A 17,431-nucleotide genomic window follows, 5' to 3' on the forward strand; every position below is an offset into this window, starting at 1 on the left:
AGCATTCCCAGAGCCCTTCCCCCAGCCTCCTTCATCTGTTTGCCATCCACTTACTTGGACTCCATGTTGGCCACGTTCAGCAGGAGGAAGTATTTGAAGGACTTCTTGGCCAAGTTAGGGCTTGTTTCATTTTCCAGGGTTTCTCGTGCCAAAGCTGGCTTGGCTGTTCTGTTAGTGCCTGGTAGTCTCATTTGCCTTGTTTTCTGATACCAGCACGCATATGCCATGACTATGCGCTCGTCTTGAACCTGGCACCATTTCCAAAGCTGCTTACACTCAGTGCTTTCCTCTGCCTGAAGTTTTATGGGTACAACTTGAGTTCTGCTTCTCCGTTTTTATTCCATTCCTCTCCTCCCGCCCCCTGGCTGTACTCGTTCTGAAAAGTCGAATTTGTCTCCCTTCCCATGAAGCCTGTTCTAACGTGTCAGTAAGCTGGATTTCCGTCCACGTCCTTGTCTGATCCCAGGATTCTGCTGATGCTTTTGCTCTGCTGCGGTTGATTTTCTGTCCCGTTCTCACGTTCACTTGCTCATCCTGTGAATCTGAGGTTTTTTCCATTTCTTTCCATTTTTCAGGAAAACTAGACCTTACCCTGGAGCAAGTGGAGAGAGCTTAGCACAGAGAAAAGGAACCAAGTCTTAGAGACTTGGAATGAGCAAGTGGTGAACTAACTTCTAAGCAGTTTAAAATTCTGTTTATCTATTATTTCTAGTCAAATTCTCATGTTATATGGATTAAGAGGAGCCTAACCTCAGATATACCAAATTTTTTTTGTGAGGGGACATGGCTCAGTTGTGAGGTCTGAATTTATTTTGTTTAGCCTCAGGAAACAAACAAAAGAGCTCCTGAATGTGTTGGATTTTCAGAAGGGAAAATTTGTTTGCAGCGAGTGCAAGCTGTCCGCATTCCTCTGCTGTGTGGCCGCTGCACCATGGCCGCTGCACCATGGCCACTGCACCATGGCCTCTGCACCATGGCCGCTGTCTTCTTAGCCAAGCAGGACATACAGGCACTGTGTTAGTTGCTATTAAAAGTAGAAATGTGATTGTAACAAAACTCTCACGCCATGGAGCCTCGTGGGCTGCCTGTGGCGGGCTGTGAGCATGGCAGAGGATGCAGAGCACTCAGCCTGAACCTTCCTGAGGGAAAAAAGAAAGGCTGCTTCCTGTCGGGCAACACACAACAATACAGATTAGGTCCTAGCTGGGTTAGTGGATGGTTAGTATTTCTGCAGCAGGGGGCTGGAGCTAACACACTCCCATGGCCCAGAGAGAGGGTTGCGTGTAGTGAGGGATGGAGGACGAGGCTGCCAAGTCCAGGATGTCCTTTTGCTCTGGCAGAAAAGAGTTGTGTCACCCCTGGAGGGGCCAGGGCACAGCCAAGCTCCAGAATCCCGTAGGAAGGAAAGAGGTGGCATCTGTGGTCTTTTGGATTAGCTCACTGCATAGGAGGACTACAAAGAGTTACGACTCCATCGAGAAGGGCTGGTTAATGAAATGACAAACTTGGGGCTCTCAAATTGGGATGAGTCGGTGTGTAATGCTTCCAGCACCAGTGCTCTACATGCGACACCTGAAGGATTCATTTCCCCTTCTGCACCTGTACCGTCAGCACCTACTCTCCCAGGGATACTGTGACTCTGCCTTGCGGTTACTGTCCTCTCTGACCAAGGTCTGACCTTGACCTCATCAAGGAGGCCTCCTTGAGGCACCTTCTCTTAGAGCTCTAAATGAGGGCGTTTCATCCATGCCTGCTGTGGCACCCTGCTTCTCTCTGCGGACTCCCAGGGTTCGTTCCCACAGGTCTCTGGGGGATGTTGTCTCTGTGGACTTGTCACTGCCGTCCTCCCTCCTGGTGTCACTGTGCCTGCCGCAGTGGTCCCCCCTGTCACTGCCGTCCTCCTGGTGTCACTGTGCCTTCCGCAGTGGTCCCCCTTGTCACTGTGGTCCCCTTGTCGCAGTGGTCCCCCACTGTGCCTTCTGCAGTGGTCCTCTTCGCTCCTTTTGGCTTCTGTGATAAATGAATTTAGTAAATACTTTAGTATTTACTAAATTTAGTAGATACCTTAGTATTCTTATCTATACTTTTATAGCTCTGAACTATTTTTTTAAAAGGTTGCATTTTTTTTTTGAGAGGTGGAATTAGAAAGGAGGAAAGGAACGAGAGAGGACACGTGACTACTCCATGTGCTAGTTTACTCCCCAATGGCTACACCCGTCAGAGCTGGGCTGGGCTGAAGCCAAGAGCTAGGAGCTTGCTCCCTGTATCCCACACGGCTGCAGGGCCAACCCCTGCTGCTTTCTCATGTGCACTAGGAGATAGCTAGATCAGAAGTGGAGAAGCTGCTCTCAAGCCCATACGGGATGCTGGCACTGTAGGCTGTGGCTTTAGTTGCTGTACCACAGTGCTGCCACGTTTCTGAACTGTTTTTTAACTCCATTAAGATAGCACCACTTGGATCTGGCACAGTGGCCTAGTGGCTAAAGTCTTTGCCTTGAATGCACTAGGATCCCATATGGGCGCTGGTTCTAATCCCGGCAGCCCCATTTCCCATCCAGCTCCCTGCTTGTGGCTTGGAAAAGCAGTGGAGGACGGCCCAAAGCCTTGGGACCCTGCCCCCGTGTGGGAGACCTGGAGGAAGTTCCTGACTCCTGGCTTTGGATCAGCGGAGCTCTGGCCGTTGCACTCACTTGGGGAGTGAATCATCGGACGGAAGATTTTCCTCTCTGTCTCTCCTCCTCTCTGTATGTCTGATTTTGCAATAAAAATGAAAATAAATCTTAAAGGTAACACTACTCTACCTTACCATGTATCACATCTTTATATAATACACTATTTAATGTGTATTTTGATTCACACATTTATAAGAATTGAGAATGTGATACTGGAGAAAAATACAATTTAGGAGCAATTTTTGCTAAGTTGTTACACAATTATTACATAATGAATTCCAGAATAAATTATGGGCTATTTAAAAATACGTAGGTAGAAGGTTTTAGAAAGTTGAAAATATGTTCTTACACATCCAGCTTATTTATAGGAAATTCTCCAAGCTTGAGCAAAATAGCATAAAACTGAAAACAAATTTCTAAGGTGATTGTCTTTCCTATAACCCTGACGTGTTTCCCCACTCCGATGAGCATCTTACAGTGTTGATGAAGTGGTTGGGCGTCTTTCATCTTTCTTCGTTCCTAAAGTTGAGAAGGTGTCAGGAGTGAATGCAGGGGGATGTGCAATAAGATGTAAGCAGTGATTTGATTCCGACCCTGCCTCTTGACAGTTGGGTACCATGAGCCTGTGTCCTGTACCAGTGACCTTATTTGTTATTTTCAATGTATTCCAGCACCTCCGGTTTTCCTACAGGAACCTGCCGATGTGTCTGTGGAACTTGGCTCGAACGTCACGTTGCCTTGTCATGTTCAGGGCTACCCGGAACCCCGGATCAAATGGCGAAGATCAGACGGCGTGTCCCTCTTCTCGAGGCCCATGTCCGTGAGCTCCATCAGCCAGCTACGAACAGGAGCGCTCTCTATTTTAAGTAGGTTTGAGGCAGTATCCTTTAGGCCAGAGTTGCGTGTTCACGTCTTTTCAGTAGAGTACGCTGCTGCTTTCACGCGGCCTGTGGCTCCCTTAGACTCTCCCCTGTCCAGGGCAGCAGCCTTCCTCCTTCGTGTCTGTCCCCTGAGCTTGCTCTCTCACCCCCTATCCCAGTACCGTCCCCGTGGCTGCACCGCTGGCCGTTCCAAGTGCAGCATTGTATGACACCTTTTTCTTATCTCGAAAAGTTCCTGAAAATATCTACATAGCAGTGATTATTTGAATACTCAAAATACACTGCAAAGGGAAAGGGGAAATAATCTGTTATGGTCATTTGCATATGTAAATGTGCTGGCCATGTTCACGGAATTTGCATGTTATAGTTACGTCCGCTTGTCAGAATCACACCTCCCGGGGAGATTGGTGCTGGAGTAGGTACCCAAACGACCCCAAAGCATCAGGCTATGGAATGATTTTATAAAATGACAGGAAATCACTGCTAAATGAACTTCTGTCTTATCAGATGGAGTTGGATTCTAGGTTCTAGGTTCATGGCTATAAGCAAAATTATCAAATGTTTGCATTTCCATCGGAGCCTTCAATAATCCTGCCAGAAATGCCATTCCCATTCCTTTGGTGAATCTGGCCCGGGCTTCCTCTCTCTCACTTCGGCCCATTAAATGCCAGTTCACTCCCTGGATCGCTGGACCCAGTTAAAGAAAAATCCCCCCTCAGAGCTTCAGTGAGCCCTGAGGGCAGTGTGCCCTGGTGAGACAGCTTGTCTTTCCTTGAGCAGAACACCTGTGTACCTTGGAGGCCCGGGGGGTCCGACCGCCCTTCTCTGTTCTGCCCTGCCACCTCCGATGTGGCTTCCGGAGCAGCTCTCTCTCCCCCACATACTTACTGTCACACCTGTGCTTGAAAGATTCATGGCTAGACACCCAGGAGGTGGCATCTGCTATTGCTTTGTAATTGAGGCTGTCATCTGCATGTTCTGGGAAGGCATCCCTCACCTCCTGTCTACAGATTGTGGTGGTAAGCCAGGCGTGCAGCTCATGCTCCAGGTCGCTGCTGAAGGGGTCTGGTGCTCAGCCAGGAGCATAGTTCATGTTCCATCCTGCTATGAAGGAGTAAATAAGTTATTCTTTTTCAGACTTATGGGCAAGTGACAGAGGAACATATATTTGTGAAGCTGAAAACCAGTTTGGAAAGATCCAGGCCCAGACGACCCTCACAGTGACAGGACTTGGTAAGAGAGCGTGCCCGCGCCGTATGCTTCCGAGGTAGATGGCTTTGCTACATCCCCTCTTGCTGCGCTTACCCAATTACCAGACTGGCACTCCCTTCCCACACCAGTTGGTGTTTCACAGTGTTAGCACTGACCAGCAGCTGCTGGAAATGCCTGTCCTGTTCTGAAGGAGTGAAGGTGGATTTAGACACTTCGGGTCTAAATGTGAGTGCGTGGATGCATAGGAAAGCGGTGGAGTCCTGGTGCAGCGACCTAATGATGTGTGTTACCTGAATCCTCATGACGTTGATTTGCAGATTTCCAAATAGTGGAGTATTCATTCAGTCAGTCCAACTTATTGAGTGTTCTCTTCCCTAATTCAGATACCCTCGGGATCATGCACTAAGTTTATATTCATGTGTTTATTCTTTGGAGTTCCTTTTCTTCATTTGTAAATTACAGTGATACTTAATGTGACTTCAGTGCAGGTGCCCATTCATATGCTTTTGTAAAATCTAATTAGTGTCTCTCCCGTCAATTGTTCACATACATTTAAACTTTCCAAAAAAACTGAAACAAATCAAAAACCCTTTTGGGCTTTGGCACATGTTAAATATATGGATTTCTAAGAAAAGGACTTATTTACAGCATTTCCTGCCCGCTTCGTGTAAGGGAATCCATCCCACGACCTGATATATAACCAGCTCCTCCTTGGTGCCGCTCCTTCCAGCCGTTCCCGTTTCCAAGTCGGTGATTGCCAGGATGGGATGGCTCCGGCACCGTGCTGGTGAAGCTCTCAGTGGCTCGCCACTCTGCTGCTGGAGCATTGCAGCTGTCTTAGCTGACAGTTCTGACCTCCATGCTGTACGTTCCTGTGCTGGCTTTGCCTACCCTGTGGCCTGTCTCTCTGCCTGGAAGAGTTTTTTATATCCAAATTTACACTCTTGTAAGAGTTTTGTTCCTATATATTAGGAGTTTCATGGCATGCCCAAATAGTCCATGTGATCTATAAAATAGCTGGCTTTGTGTTGGGTGAAATTGAGTTGAAAGTGCCTGTTCTGTCTCTGACTCAGTTGCCCCACTGATTGGAATCGGCCCTTCCGTGGCCAGTGTTGTGGAGGGCCAGCAGCTCACACTGCCTTGTACGCTATTGGCTGGAAACCCCATTCCAGAGCGTCGGTGGATTAAGAATTCAGCTATGGTATGGACGTTTTAAATGTTCTTCAAAGTTTAAATTCATATTTCCAGTTTCCAGTCACCAAAACAAATCAATATAATAAGCAAACAAAAGTATATTGTGTATGTACTGAAGCTTTTCTTCACTTACGTGTTTGACATCATCCACATAATTTGTAAAGATGGTGATATAATTTTAATACCATTGAAATGTTTATAACCTCTGTAGGATATTATGAAATGTTAATATTCCCATAAAAGTCTCTTTTTAGCTGTATTAACTTCAAACACTACATCTTCTTTCATGAAGTTAAAAATGTAGATCTGTTGTGTTGCTGTTTTTCAGGAAATGACTTTCAGTTAGGAAGGAGTGTGGGGAGCGTTGCATTGCTTGACATTTCTTGTAGTCAGCATCCGCAGCCAGCGGGTTCCGTCTGCTCCACAGCGTTCCCTTCACTCGGCAGAGCCTTGAGGATCCCTCCCTTCATGAGGGGCTGATTAAAAGTGAATTGACCGCATCTAAGAAACTACACATTTTCCTGTTCACAGAAAACAGAAAAATGAGCCTGCTGCACTGGGAAGCAGCAGATGGTGGCTCATGTACTGGGTCGCTGTTACCCATGTGTAGCACCAGAATAAAATTCCCAGCTCTGATGCCCATGTGGCCCAGCCTCAGCTGGTGTCCTCCATGTGGGGAGTGAACCAGCAGATGCAGTCTGTCTTAGAACCAGTCTGTCTTTGTGCTTTTCAAATAAAGACAAATAAATACATTTGAACACTCAGTGCTTTTATGGGTGGCACTGGTTGATCACTACGTGACCCATGTGCACTTTGTGTACATGGCACGGATTCTGAGGGGCCCATTCTCGCTGGCCGTGCCTCTCTGTCCTGCCATGGCCCCAGACAGGGATGGGCATGGCTGTTGAGTTGCTGCTCTTCAACTTGAACAAGAGCCTGTGTCCCAGAATGAAAGCATCATGTAGCTGGCAGATGACAGGGAAGGTTTCTTGGAGAACAGTATAACCCAAAAGTACAAATCACTTTTGATCCCCCGTGGTAAAAGAATCTACAGAAGCATAAGAAAGTGGTATCCAGTGTGTTATCTAACTTTCTGACAGCTATTGGGAGGTGTAATTTACAGAAACCTTCAGGGGGACTGTAATTGGTGCTCTCTTGGTGGCAGTTCATGCTACTTGTTTGTTCCCCAATTAAGGGTGATATATTTTTTACATGATGACGTGATTAATAATCCAGTTGGAAAAAAAAATTTAGCTTTGGCTTAAAATCTAGCCTTTGTAACCTAGAGTGACCTTTGTTAACCTTCAGTTGGTCCAGAATCCATATGTCACTGTGCGCAGCGATGGCAGCCTCCACATCGAGAGAGTTCGGCTTCAGGATGGAGGGCAGTACACCTGCGTGGCCAGCAACGTGGCCGGATCCAGTAACAGGACGACCTCTGTGGTCGTGCACGGTGAGAGACACGCCTGATCTGATCACTTCCAAGCCACGTTCAGATGTGTTCATCAAGTAACCCTTGTTCCTCTAATCAGAAATGGACATTCTCCTAATTCTTACTTGTTATTTCTTGAACAGTATCTGCATTGTTAATACTGCTTCCAGATTTCCCTTTCCTTTTTACACAGAAAGACCCATTTTGGAACCACCAGCTAAGTCTGGCCAAGACTTTTATAAGTGATATTTTTAATTGATTAAAGTGAATTCAGTTCTGAAAGAGTTATATTGAAAAGCAAATTTTAATTTCAGTCCAAGCTGAGCTTATTATATAATCCAAGTTGCCATTTATTTTGGATTGTGCAGACAGCTAATGACCCCTCTGTGTTTGAGCTGGAAGTGACCTCAGCTTTTCTGAAGGTCACATCACGTGCTCCAAATAGCGCGATAACTCGTGGTGGATAACTTCAAGAACACAAAGAAAATCCAGAGGCAGTTTTTTTCCATTCATGACTAACAGTTTCCATGTTTATTTTGCATTCCCATACAAAAGTGGTAGCTTCATAGTTTAATGAATTTTTATGATTTTTGATTACTTCCATTGGAGATTTTATAGCATCTTTGTTTACAGAGCTGGATATTATAAGGAAGAAAATAGCAGGAAAGACTTATTTAAAAATGATTCTATTTTTAGAGCAAAGATTCAAAATCCATTCATTTGAAAATTGTGTTTGGTCTTTGAAACGCTCAGTGACTGTACTTATGCCTCCTCCTGTTGTAAACAGCTCCTGATGTGGCATAAGTTTTATATCAAGCATCTGCCAGTGTCACTAGAAAAATCTTCCTGAAAAAAACATTTTAAGAAGAACTAAAGCCAACACTAAATTGGTTGTTGTCTAACACAGCAGGTGCATAATGCCCATTGGATATTGTCGTGTAACTTTTTCTGCAGATGAGATCACAGGGTTCCTGGAGGTTGTGACGTGTTTGGATTCCAGTGTGGGGCCAGTTACATTACAGCTGTGACACCAACGGCCTGTGTCAGTTCCCATTTGCTCCCCTCTTCCTGCAGCTGCTGCTGGAATGCCTGGGGAGGCAGTGAAGGTGGTCCATGCATTTGGGTCTCGGGCACTCGTGTGGAAGACACAGGAGAGTTCCTGGCTCCTGATTATGGCTTGGCAACTGGAGGAGTGAACAGCACAAGGAATCTGCCTCGCTCCTCTCCTCTCTCTCGCTTCTCTCCTCTCTCTGTCTCTCTCTGTCTCTCTCTCTCTCTCTCTCTCTCTCTGTCTCTCTCTCTCTCTCTGTTTCTGTGCCTGTCCCCATTTCTGTCACTTTGCCTTTCAAGTAAATTTCAAAACCAAATCAGGTATAGAAAATTTCTTCTATTTTCTCCCTTCATCTGCTAACAAACGCCTGGCTGTTGTTAAGGATTCTGAGACCAAGTGGTCACTGGGGTCAAAGACTGACAGGACTCCTTATGATGCCAAATCTGCCTGCCACGGGAGAGGGGCGAGAAGACAGACACACCAATAATATGCAAGATTCTGATGCAAAAAATTGTGGGAATGGGAAATTTTGCCACATTTATTCATCCACTTTAGTCCAAGATGAGTAAGTAATTCAGTCAATAAAGACAAAAAGAAAATCCAGAAAACGCTTGGGCGTCAACTCAGGAGACATTCATTGGAGGCATGTGATGCAGGGTTCCTTCTCTAGGCCTCCGCTGTATATTAATTAGCAGGACAGTTCTTTCATGCATCTGAATCTCCACCTTTAAGACTATTTGGTATGCTTCACCATCCACTCGTTTCATATATATATATATATAAAGAATATGTAGGGCCTGGCGGCATGGCCTAGTGGCTAAAGTCCTCCCTTTGAATGCGCCAGGATCCCATATGGGCACCGACTCTATTCCCAGCAGCTCTATTTCCCACCCAGCTCCCTGCTTGTGGCCAGGGAAAGCGGTAGAGGAAGGCCCAAGGCCTTGGGACCCTGCAACCGTGTAGGAGACCTGGAAGAAGTTCCTGGCTCCTGGCTTCGAATTGGCACAGCTCTGGCTGTTGCGCTCACTTGCGGAGTGAATCATCGGACGGAAGGTCTTTCTCCTTGACTCTCCTCCTCTCTGTATATCTGACTTTCCAATAAGAATAAATCTTTTTAAAAAAGAATATTTACATAAATATATATAATATAATATATTAAAATATATGTAAATATATATAAAGAAACTCAACAAATTAAGTATAGAGGGAACATATACAAAATTACAAAAACTGTGTAGATGAAACCAAAAGCCGGTGTTGCATCGACTAGGGAGGGGCTGATAGCATTTCCCTTTAGATGGGAAGCAGTCTGGTGTCCAGTCTCACTGTTCCTGCTCACTGTAGTATTGGATGTATTAGGAAGAACAGCAGGGAACAAAAAGAACCAAAGGCACTGGAATTAGGAAGAAGGGAGCCAGATAGCCTTGTTTGCAGGTGACACCCCGAACACACCACCAAAGGACAGTGAAACTGAGAAACCGTGTCAGTAAAGGTCTAGAATGCAGAATCAATGCAGAAGACAGCAGAATGCTTGTACAGCAGTGATAGTCTTGCTGAAAGAGACGGAAAAATCCCATGCGGAATAGCTATCAAAGTCAAACATGTAGGAATGAATTCAGTGAAAGAAGCAAAATGTCTATACATTAAAATGTAGAAGACATTGATAAATCATCAAGGACATGAAAATGGGAAACTGTTCTCTGTTCAGGCTTGAAAAAATTATTTTTTTGGAAAGAATTAATATTATTAAGGTGCTGATACCTAAAGAACCCCCAGATGCAGGGCATCCGCTATTAAAGTGGCAGTGCCATTGTTCACCACATTAGAAAAAGACATCCTAAGGTGTTTATGAAACCACAGAGGATGCAGGAACGACCAGGTGATCCTGGGCCAAAAGGAGAGAGAGAGAGAGATACATACATACAAGTGGAGATAGCACAGCTTCTGATTTTAGTGTACCACAAAGCTGTTGCACTTAAAACAACCTGATATATATGTGGAAAAAATATGGAACTTCATTTAAAAACTAGAGAGGAAGCCATAAAGAAGACACGAGGTCGCTGTGTAAAGGGGTGCCTGCTCCCCCGGGTTCTAGTACTGTCTCGGTAGCCAGAGTTAGCCACGGTGTCCGCCATCGATGCACGGAGAAAGGAAATGTGTGCCTGTTCCATGGAGTTCAGTCGGCTCTGTGGATCTCCGTTCTATGTGGAAGCTGACATAGAAAAGAAAGCCGAATGCAGACTGTCGCTAGCAGAGGCTGGGACGTGCGGAAGAAAGGATGATTGAAAAAAAAGTTTGGATAGAAGAGGTAGGGGGAACAGAGTGTGGTTCCAAGATTATCTGAGATGTTAATAGTGGGGAACTGGAGTGAAGGATATGATGCTATCTCGCCATATTTGTTTTATATTTATAGCCATTCTGAGAGAAAATGTCAAAAAGAAAGCTAAGGCAGATTAAAACCAACAAGGTTTTGATGTAAAGTCTAATCCAAATAATGCCCTTGTTCATTAAAATAGAAAAATGAATTTTAAAGGCTCCTTTTCATGAGGACTGCACATAGGAATGCGTGTTCGCGTGGTGCAGCAGTTGGTCATCTGGGTTTTGGTAAATTGTTTGGAGAGAAAGTGCCCTTCCAAGTGTGAGCAGTGCCAGGGCCGCCGCCTGCATTTTAGCGCGCTCCTTCGTTGCTGTCGAGCCCAAGCTGGATTGTAACACATGGCTTATTCCATGCTGCCACCAGTTGGCAGCGTGGTTAAAGTCGACTACTGCATGATGGTTCTGACCAGTCTCTGCCTTAGCGTGCGGGCTGGCGTCCATGCTGTGGACAGTTGTTGCCAATACTGCAGCACGAGCCCAGCCTGGCAAAGTGTGGCAATGCTCCACTCCTCGTCTGTGCCTTCCAAGGAGAGTTTTTGAAACCATGACTTTAGTGCCTCTTGTTCTGCAAACTTCTGCTCCAGGGTAGTTACAATGATTCTGGAAAAATGTGGTGTCAAACAAGACAAGGGGTAAGTGAGCCCCACAGAGCAGTTTCTGTCTCTTCGTTCCAGGAAATAAAAGGCACTTCAGAAAGTTCATGGATAATATGAAATTTCCATGAAACTTTTCAAACCCACTTGCAGATGGGATATTTGTTGAGTTCCTGCTGTGGTTAGGAGCTTTCTGTACAGAAACATCTTTAATCAGAGTCGCTATTTTCAAGGCATTATGTACTTATTTCTGTGTATAACTTGGTTCTGACTAATTGTAGTATGCACATGATAGATTAATAAGCATTCTTTTTTCTCCTACTTACATGATGCTAGTTTTTGAGTTCTTTCTAAATTTCTTACTGAAGAACATTGACCTAAAAGGCTTCTAGTCTTTTAAATGTAAACTCCTAGAGTCTTTGAGTTTTATTGATGAATTCAAGGTCTTTTGGGGGGTTAGATTCAGTAGCCCACTAGGAGCTTCTTGTGTCTAGATGAATATTTCACTTGCAATTGGCTAAGCAGCTCTGTTCCCTGGAGTAGGGCTTACATCCCAACTCAGTGGGCAGTGGGTAGTGATCAAGGATGCTTGGTCTTGGCCAGTGTTGTGGTATAGCAGGCAAAGCCTCCGCCCTGCTCGAAGCGTCCCAGCTGTGTTTCAGTTCAAGTCTGGCTTCTCCACTGTGGATCTAGCTCCCTGGTACTGTGCCTGGGAAAACAGTGGAGGATGGCCCAACTGCCTGAGCCTCTCCCACCCGTGTGGGAGACTCAGATGAAGCTCCTGGCTCAAGGCTATGGTGTGGTTATGCAGTTATTTGGTAATTGAACCTGAGGATGGAAGAACTTTGTCTGTCTGTCTCTCTCTCTTTTTTTCTCTCTCTCCCTCTGTCTCCCTCCCTCTCTTCCCCTTCTACCTCTTCCTCCTCTTTCTGATCCCTTCTTCTCTCTTCTGTCTCTCAAACTCTGCCTTTCAAATAAATGAAATAAATCTTAAAAAGTTGTTGTTCTATTCAGTGTGCGACTCTCAAGGTGTAGTTCTAGCTTACATTTCTAGGAAGAAAATGAATTTTCTTTTAATTCTCTTTTATTTCTGTTAGGAAAGATATCACTTGCTCTTTGATTTTTGGTTTTTATTAAATTTGTGTGGATCATGACTCATTTCCTTTGATTAATACATCCCTTTACAAGGATTACCTTGCTACAGGAAATGCTGACTCATTTCTTGTTTGGGTAAGTGTTAAGTTGATACTGAAATTGTAAAAAGTAGAGTGCTTGCTCAGCTTTGCATTCCCTTGCAGTCCTGCCGACTATTCAGCATGGGCAGCAGACACTCAGCACCATCGAAGGTGTCCCCGTGACTCTGCCGTGCAAAGCGAGTGGCATTCCCCAGCCCACCATCACCTGGTCCAAGGTAAAGACTGCATCCGGTCCTGTTCCCCACTGAACACAAAGCGGTGCGCGATAGGAAAGCAGTCTCCAGAGACTCACCCGAGGCGGGTGGGCTCCCTAACAGGCGTGGCTGGAGTGGCTGCTTCCAGCTGAAGAGATGAGCTCTTCCCAGCCAGGGCCTCTCCATGAGTCCCTCTGAGAAGGCTCACCCTGCCAGTGCTGGCCACCTGTGTACAGCTGGGGAGCCTCCTGGGACTTCAGATGAAGACTTGAGTGCAGGAAATCCCCTGGCATGGAGTGAGGCCCTGTCCTCTAGAGCCGTGCTAAGATTGGGAGGGTGTGAGGCCAGGACAAGAAGTGGAAGAGAGTCTTAGAACATGTCCTGCACCCAGAACAGTTCTAGAAGCACAGGCTGTGCTGCAGAAGTGTTCACTGGTGGGTGATTGTACCAAACACCTGCCAAGGTCCCTCCCACCTGATATGGCAGCTGGGTTTCCCTTTTTGTACCACACGACTGTGGGGCAGTCACGACTATCTAACATATGCAAATTCGTTTCCCTCTGTCCAGCCTTTTATTTGGTACCTTCTGCCTGTGTTTTAGAAGTGAGAAAAGCCACAAAGGTGTTATACTTGCTGAAGTGTTATTTGAATCTATCAAATATGAAGTATAAAATGGTGATACAATAGTGAAATGCATCATTTGCATCATTTGCTCTACAACTAACAGGCTTTGAGAAATATGAGTCAGTTGGTGTTGACAGCTGCATGAAAACAAAGTCTGCCATTTTCGTGTTTTAGACAAGAGTGCAGTTTCTGCACTCACAGAATATGACACTGAATCAAAGTTTAGCACGGCTTCAGGAAATTGCATAAAGGGCGTCTTTCTGGGCTGGCTGTTGCACAGTTGCCAGACGGAGAGGTTAAGAATCTGGGCTTCTTCAAGGCCTGACTGCTGGGCTCTGGTTCCAGCACCCCACTAACAGGTTCTGTGATATGCAAGAAGTTCCTGCCCTCTCACTGGGTTCTGACACTCAGTTGTGACATGTGGCCTGTGCTGCTCCCTGGGTGGCAGAAGACTGTGTGGGAGCTAGAGCAGGGCGCCCACGTGCCTCCTCAGAGCGTTTGGGTTGAATTCCCAACTCCGGCTCTGGCTCTGGTGTCCTGCCAGTGCAGGCCCAGGAGGTGGAGGCGATGGCTGAGCCAGCTGGGTTCCTGCCACAGCCCAGGAGATCCTGGATCTGGGGAACAAAGCAGTGGATGGAGGATCTGGCTCTCATTGCAAGCCAAGGTCGACCCACGTGGAGTGCTCTAGAGCGTCCCCTCGCTCCCCCATGCCCTGTACCAGCCGTCCTGTTCCTCCTCTCCCTGTCTCCAAGCAGCTCTGGAAGGAAGAGCACATGGTTTGGTGTGGAGAAAATAGAACTTTTAGTACTTTAATTTGTCTATTTTTCTTACAAGAAACTTTCTTCAATTTAACATCTAAAAAAAAAAAGTAGGCATTTTCTCCCTTGTCAATGGTTTTCATTTTCTCTTCCTCTTCCAGATATGAAGTTTCCCCTTTATTATCTTTAGAAAACAACTCTTGGTTCCTTGTTGTGTTTCACAGAAGGGAGAGCCTGTTGCCGGCGACAGTGCGAGGTTCTCGGCAGAGGCTGAAGGGGGTCTGTCCGTGCTGTCACCCGGGGCCGAGGAGAGCGGGGAATACGTGTGCACGGCCACCAACGCAGCTGGCCACGCCAGGAGGAAGGTGCAGCTCACTGTCTACGGTGAGGGCAGGAGGGCAGCGTTTCCCTTTGTCAGGGCTCTCTTCCAAAGCCAGCACTGATGGCTGTACCCCGAAAGGGAGTTGTTCCCCTCCAAGTTTGTATTTTGTATAAAAATACATCTTCACTGCGGATCCAAATCACTTCCACAGGTCTGTCTTTAAGGGAAGTAATTGTATAGTCCTTTGGAAAATTGTATGATGTTTTCCCAAGAAGTAGGCCTATTACACCCAACCCTCCTCAGTAACACTGTTATTTAAAATTCCCGGCACAGCTGAACCTCAGCTACGTCTCGGGTGTTGCTGTGCCCGGAGGGGTGACTGGCACAGGAGGCCGGCTCCAGGCGGGCACGTCAGCAGGGCGCCTGACTGCGTTCTCAAAGGCTTTGCTGAAAAGGAACCCTGCTCACTCTTCTCCATTTTGCTCTCATAATGAACATATTAATGGAAAATTGCAGACAGGTCCAGGAACTTGGGAATAAACAGCAACTGTTAAAAAATTAATGAGGACCATGGGCGTCCATATTTGAATGCAGGTTGAACTGTGCTGTGTTTTCAATGTGTGCCTTCCCTTGCAAAGTGTGTGTTTCTTTTAGTAAGACCCCGAGTGTTTGGAGAGCAGCGAGGACCGTCGCCTGAGCAGCCCGTGGACGTCTCTGTCCTGGCAGGGGAGGAGGCGACTCTCCCATGTGAAGTGAAGAGTCTCCCCCCACCCGTCATCACTTGGGCCAAGGAGACCCAGCTCATCTCACCCTTTTCTCCAAGGTAGGAGGCCTGAGCTGCCCTGAAACCACAGAAACATGCTTCCTGGCTCAGGTGGCCATGCCTGCTCAGATTTCCTGATGTCTCAGGCAGAAAAACAAAGCTTGGAAGTTTGAGGTAACTCATGTACATCTGTGCCTTGGGAGGGAACATAGACCTTCAGAGTTGTCCGTCAGCAATGCGAGACTCTGCTTGGCTGTAATCTCCCAGTTTACACTGCACTGGAGTGGTCTGCAGGTAGGTTCCTGGGCCCATGTGTGGTGTGCCCAGAACTCTTCTCCCCTGGACGCCATGACCCCGCAGAGGGTCAACTGTTGTGCTCTGGGCTTCACTAGATAGAGCAGTCTTGTAGATGAACCCCGACCCACTGGGACAGTGCATCCAGGGCAGGCAGGCTGCAGGAAGTGTGCCCCGAGTGGAGAACTGGGCCTCTCCTGCAGTGTAGGTGTGAGTTCAGATTCGTGTCTGGCACTTCGAGCCTCTTCCAGAACTGCCAGCTAAGTTGTTGCTGGGTGTCCTGACCCTCCGGTCTTTGTACCCGTGAGCACTCGTGGTGATGTCCGCTCCACAGCCTCACGCTCTAATTGTCTAGTGGAGACTTCAGTGGAAGTCTCTAGTGGAGTAAATTACAGTCTCAGCTCTTGTCTGCTGGACTCATTGATAGATGATTCTAGTGACACAAGCTTCTACTGGCACAATTTTCCTACCACTGCTAGCAGAAAAATAAAGAATGACTTTAGGTAACATTATGATCTCTTTGAAAACAGCTGTTTCTTGAATATCTTTGAGTAAAAATACAATGTTATAGATAAGCTTGAGTTCTAGCATTCACTTTCCAAATTAGAATTTATTTTGTCTCTCCCAGGGCAAGCACTGCCACAAACTTAGTGTACATCTTACGTGCCATCTAACATCTGCAATGCTACGTACTGCTTTGTGTGTTTTAATTTTTTTGCATGTCTGTGTGTCTCTTTGCCATTGTAACATATCAGTGTTTTACAGTGTGAGCATTTAGCCACTGCTACACAGATTCAATTTGTTTATTTTAACTCCTGTATTTTATTTGTCCATTCCCCTGCCTGTGGACATTCTAGCTAGCTCGCTCTTTCTTGCCTTTGTTTTTTTAAGTGTAAGCAGTCACAGCTTTTCATGACTCTCATTCTCCCTCTCTTTGGGAGGGGCTGTGGATTCTGAGGAGAGTGGATTCCTGCTCTGTGTGGACTGGGCGCTCTCCAGAGGCCTGGTGCTGACTGACCTGCCAGCAGCAGCACGTGTCCTCTGTCTGCTTCCCACTCAGTAGGGCCGGGCCGTTGACCGACACATCTCTGCCACTTGGTGGCTGGGAAATGGCTTCTAGTGAGCAGAGAGCACTTGGCCTGTTTGTTGGCTGTTGTCTGTTTCTTGTGGGGCTTTCTAGAAACTTGTCTTTTCCCTGTGGTGTGTAGAAAGCAGGTCTTCATTCTTGGTATCAGTTGGCATGTGTGTGTGTGCTGAGAAGTCTCAGTTAATCACAGTGGCTTAGAGTCTGTTTATACATAGCCTTTGCTTGTACACTTTACATTTTAAAGCAGTTCACTGTTTAGGTGCTTTTTCAGATCTGTGCTTTATTAAGATTCTAAACTGAACCATGACTGTATTAATGAGCCTTGGAGTAGTGTTGTGACTGTGCTGACTTATTCTCATTAGGAAAGCCTACCACCTCCCAGCGTCTGAGTCCTTCTGTTCCTCTGGACACTGTTTCCTTTGATACACGCAGGCACACGGTGACTTCTTAAGCCAGTGGAAACCTCTGTCCTTAACGTTTTATCTGTTTGTGTGTCTCCGGGGCAATAACTCACTTTGCTTGCTTTAGCTTTACAAGAAATTTTGGTATTGGATAGGTCTCTCTACCTTCTGTACGTCCTAAAAGGATCTGAACGCAATTTAATTCAATAACGTTCCTCTGTTGGTCATTCCAATTGCTGTTACTTGATTTGAAGAATAGATTAAAAATATATTTGAGAGCATCAGTACCTTCTTCGTGTTTTTATCTCAATGTGCTGTTTTATGAAGCAGTGGAGGAAAAATACTCAAAAAATTCTGAGAGTACTGAAATAATGTGTTTGCT

General features: G+C 46.2%; 1 protein-coding gene across 1 annotated transcript in view; it reads left to right on the forward strand.

Annotated features, from left to right (window-relative positions):
• HMCN1 (hemicentin 1) overlaps positions 1 to 17,431 on the forward strand; it is a 350,746-nt gene that overhangs the window by 165,348 nt on the left and 167,967 nt on the right. The window contains exons 16-22 of the mRNA XM_040985773.1: positions 3,344 to 3,538; positions 4,691 to 4,786; positions 5,839 to 5,966; positions 7,268 to 7,412; positions 12,710 to 12,822; positions 14,407 to 14,566; positions 15,159 to 15,327. Coding sequence (XP_040841707.1) covers positions 3,344 to 3,538; positions 4,691 to 4,786; positions 5,839 to 5,966; positions 7,268 to 7,412; positions 12,710 to 12,822; positions 14,407 to 14,566; positions 15,159 to 15,327 — 1,006 coding nt within the window. The remainder of the gene's footprint in view (positions 1 to 3,343; positions 3,539 to 4,690; positions 4,787 to 5,838; positions 5,967 to 7,267; positions 7,413 to 12,709; positions 12,823 to 14,406; positions 14,567 to 15,158; positions 15,328 to 17,431) is intronic.

Source organism: Ochotona curzoniae, unplaced genomic scaffold (assembly GCF_017591425.1).
Source record: "Ochotona curzoniae isolate NIBS_2020 unplaced genomic scaffold, NIBS_Ocur_1.0 contig_430, whole genome shotgun sequence".
Taxonomy (NCBI): domain Eukaryota; kingdom Metazoa; phylum Chordata; class Mammalia; order Lagomorpha; family Ochotonidae; genus Ochotona; species Ochotona curzoniae.